This window comes from Dioscorea cayenensis, chromosome 18 (genome assembly GCF_009730915.1).
Source record: "Dioscorea cayenensis subsp. rotundata cultivar TDr96_F1 chromosome 18, TDr96_F1_v2_PseudoChromosome.rev07_lg8_w22 25.fasta, whole genome shotgun sequence".
Taxonomy (NCBI): domain Eukaryota; kingdom Viridiplantae; phylum Streptophyta; class Magnoliopsida; order Dioscoreales; family Dioscoreaceae; genus Dioscorea; species Dioscorea cayenensis.
Genome location: NC_052488.1, coordinates 8861066 through 8865375, shown reverse-complemented (window position 1 = coordinate 8865375; position 4310 = coordinate 8861066). Strand labels below are relative to the sequence as shown.

At 36.2% G+C, this 4310-nt stretch overlaps 1 protein-coding gene across 1 annotated transcript; it reads right to left on the bottom strand.

The window, feature by feature from the left end:
- Nucleotides 1-437: 437 nt before the first annotated feature.
- Nucleotides 438-1496, bottom strand: LOC120282763. Its single transcript, XM_039289612.1, has 2 exons — nt 1366-1496; nt 438-1293 (listed from the first exon to the last, which is right to left on the bottom strand). Exons 1-2 carry the CDS (start codon nt 1494-1496, stop codon nt 438-440), a joined length of 987 nt encoding a protein of 328 aa, XP_039145546.1.
- Between the last annotated feature and the right edge of the window lie 2814 nt (nt 1497-4310).

Here is a 4310-nt window from a genome sequence, read left to right as displayed (position 1 = left end):
GCTGGGAGTGGGTTTCGGGTTTGCTTTGCAACGAGGCAACCTTCACAGATTCTATTTGGGTGTGTAATCATCGGGAGTCCATTGACCATATGTTTGTCAACCATCATCTTTAGTGCATGGAAATTCACGTGGCCAAGTCTTGTATGCGAGCCATGCGAGGATTATCAAGGCTTGCCATGAGGCAAGACGGCTCACTTGTTTCAAAAGTCTGGATCTTGTAAAAGCCTATTCGACGTGCGCCTTACAGACATCAAGAGCACTCCATCTTCATCATAGATTCTCAAGAATTCACCGACCATCTCGACTTGATATCCATCCTCTGTCATCTGACCCAAGCTTATGATGTTACTTGAAGCTTTGGTATGAAATACACTCGAGGGAGAACACGGTGATCACCGTTTTTGACCTGCAGTAGTATGGAACCTCTTCCCTTTATTTCAACGATGAGAGCCATCTCCAAATTTCACAAACCCAGTGATGCTTTCATCAAAACTCTGGAACTTCGCACGATCACCGGTCATGTGGTTGCTAGCTCCATTGTCTAAGTACCATATGCTATTATAGGATTGTTCTTTCTCTGCACAATGTAGTTCTGGGAACACTTCTTCCTCAGTTAGCATTACAAAACCTTGCATCTTTCCTACCATTTGTGTTTTCTCTTGTGACATAGCCAACAAAAGAGCCGGTTCTTCATCCTGGATGAGATTAATCTCCTCTTCCTTTTTCTCATTCCAACATTCAGACGCATAGTGCCCTGTTTTGCTACAATTGTAACATTTTATATGTCTTTTGTCCCTGCTTCCACTGCTGCTACCTTCTTGGTGCGACGAAGTAGGAAGGCCTCGACCTCTCCTCCCACGTCCTTGGCCTCCGCTGCGTCCCCTACCCCAGCTCCGTCCATCCAGTCCTCCCCTGTTTAGTTTCCAGGTCTCTTCATTGTTTCTTCTTGCTCTTGCACTCCACTCTTCATGAGTGAGGAGCAGTTGGTCTCCGTGACTATCATCCTTTCGGATTCGTTCCTCGTATGCCTTCAGGCGTCCGATGGCCTCCTCAAACGGCATTGTTTCCACGTCAACCAGTTGTTCGATTGAAGCAACAACCTGCAAAAATCTAGCTGGAGCGGAGCCAAACAGTTTCTTCACAAGAGTGGCATCATCCAGAGTTTGTCCAAGTTCACCAAACTTGTTAGCCAGTGCACTCAGTTTTCCGGCAAATTCATCAATGGAATCATTTTCCTTCATTCTTAGGGCTTCAAACTCACTCTTAAGAGTCTGCACCCTCGCCTTCTTTACCCTATCCACACCAAGATAACGGGTTTTAATACTCTCCCACGCCTCCTTTGCGGTCTTTTTCTTCGCGATCTACAGCAGTATATCCTCCGGCACCGCCTGGAAAATACAAGCGCGAGCCATCTTATCCTTCCTCACGTCCACCGTCACTCCATCGGCTGGCTCGATCGCCTCCCACACACCTTGAGCATCCATATTAGCCTCCATCTTAATCGCCCATGTGGAGTAGTTTGTCGGGCGTTAACATAGGGATAGTGCGGTGATGCGACTCCCTCCTTCGCCGCTTGCTGGGTGGTGATCGCCATGTCTTCCGGCCGTAAGTACTTTGGCATGCACCCGGAGCTCTGATACCACGTGTTGATTAAGAGCTAGAGCGAGATCACCACGAACACAAGCCAACACCAAGGTGAAACTCCTGAAGTCAATGATCTTCAGTACAGGGATTCACTTCTTCTCAAAGTTCAAATACAACAAGGAGAGGATGAGCAACAACAACTTTCTTTTTCTTTCTCTCATCATTTTGAAGATACAAAACATACTACTAATACTCCAAAAGATTTTAAAAAAAATAAACTAAAACAGCCCCATGTGAGCCATTAACTCTGACCAGTACTAAAGAAAAGACTGAAGTGACAAGGAGCCATACAGACAAAAGATACAGCAATTCAAAAAACAAATCTCCCCAATGTACGAGCTCCAGCTCTTCACGCGTCTGATGACAAACAACGCATGTGCTTCAAATCCCAACACAACCAACCCGGTGGCTTTTTCTCCATAGGGCTCACGAAATTTTGGATGAGAAACACCCACCAACCCGCGAATCTCGTATGGATTAAACCAACAGCAACAACGGCATTTGGATTTTTTTTTTTTTAGATATATATATATAAGAGGAGAGAAAGTCCTTTTTCTTTTCTTCTTCTTCTCTCTTTCGTTTTCTTCAGATCTTCCTTCCCTCTCCTTCGTCTTCTTTTCTCCGTCCTTTTATAAAGGCCTGGTCGGTATGCGGACGTGGGACGATCGTGAGGATGATGGGTGGTTGTGAAGACAACGGGCTGATCGTGGGGGGCCACGACGCAACACGGAGAATTTTAATATATTTATCATTATATTATATATTGTATATTATTATGATATATTATTATATATATATGTTAAGAAAATTATTTTATATATATATTTATATTTTATTTTGTAATATTATATTATATATATATATATATTTATATGTTTCACTAATTAGATTTATTTTATTATATATATAGTATTTGTTTTTTTTTACTATTTTTATTTATTTATTATTATTTTTATTTATTTATTTATCTCTTATGTATATTTTATTATATATATATATATATATATATTATTTCTTTATCACTTTATTTGATTTATTTCATTTTAATTTAAATTATTATTATTATTATTTTTATTATTTATTATTTTTTTATCTGATTTCATTTATATTATTTTATTATATATTATCTTTATCTAATTTAATTTTGATTTGATTTGATATATTTATATATTTATATATTTATTAATTAATTAATTAATATATTATCGGATGTTATTTATTTTAATTATATATATATATATATATATATCTTCTTTTTGAGCTAATTTATTTTTTTTTAATTTATCTTTATATATGTATATATTTTATACGATTTGATTTATTTTTATTTCATTTTATTTTATCTCTTTTATTTTATTATTATTTATATATATATTATATATATTTTATATATATTTTTTAGCTTATTTAAAAAAACTTAATTAATTTTAAAATTTATATATATATATGTTTGCCTCGTGATTTGTATTCATGATTGATTTTGGGATTTATATCACCTCGAGATTTGTCCCCTCGACTAGTCCTGAAATTTGTGGCTGATATTGAGAGATTTGTGCATTTTGGATATTTTGGATCGCCTCGAGATCGGTGCTCTCGCCTGATCCTGAGATTTGAGTATTTTAGACCGTTTTGAGATCGGTGCTCTCTACTGGTCCTGAGATTTGTGTATTTTGGATATTTTGGATCGCCTCGGGATCGGTGCTCTCGGCTGATCCTGAGATTTGTGTATTTCAGACTGCCTTGAGATCGGTGCTCTAGGCTAGTCTTGAGATTTGTGTATTTTGGATATTTTGGATCGCCTCGAGATCGGTGCTCTCGGCTGATCTTAAGATTTGAGTATTTTAGACCGTTTTGAGATCGGTGCTCTCGAATGGTCCTGAGATTTGTGTATTTTGGATATTTTGGATCGCCTCGAGATCGGTGCTCTCGGCTGATCCTGAGATTTGTGTATTTCAGACTGCCTTGAGATCGGTGCTCTAGGCTGGTCTTGAGATTTGAATATTTTGAATATTTTGTTTAAATTAGGAAATACATTTAATTTATTTATTATCATTTTTTTATATAAACAAGATGATTGCAATCACATATTATTTGCAACCATTTTTTTTTCATGAGTTGTAATATTGATTGTCTCTGATAAAGTAGGACTTGTCTTTAAAACTATTGCAATTAACAAATTTTTTTATTAATTAAATTAATGTGGAGTATATATTGGCATGATTACACATGTTATTTATTTTCAGATAATATATATAATATTTATTTTTTACTATTAGTTAATATCAATCGTTGTAGATGAACATCAATGTTGGTTTGGTATCGATATATAGTCTTTCTTTTAAAGATACTTCAGTCTAAAACATTCTTCATGCTTTGGTGTTGGGCCTGTGTAACTTTAGTCGTTGGTATTTCATTGGTTAATTACAATGAGAGATGTGTGACTTTGCATATCTTGCATAGTATCTTTAGTATATATATCAAGGTACAATAAATTCAGAGTTATTTCTTGTTTCCTTATATAGTGTTGTAGATGATAAAATAGAGATAAGTCACTAGAAGTGTGTGTTATGCACAGTATTTTCGTGAAGTGATGAAATTTCACAAAAAGAGTTATTACCTTGCAGCCATTTCTTTTCTGAGTTGTATGATTGAGTGACTCAGATAAA

What these genes read in the sequence shown, in the direction of transcription:
- LOC120282763 (XM_039289612.1), bottom strand. Translation starts at nt 1,496, where the DNA reads ATGGAGGCTAATATGGATGCTCAAGGTGTGTGGGAGGCGATCGAGCCA. An exon ending in GTGCCGGAGGATATACTGCT is followed by an intron (nt 1,294 to 1,365) that starts GTAGATCGCGAA and finishes TGGTGTGGATAG; the next exon opens with GGTAAAGAAGGCGAGGGTGC.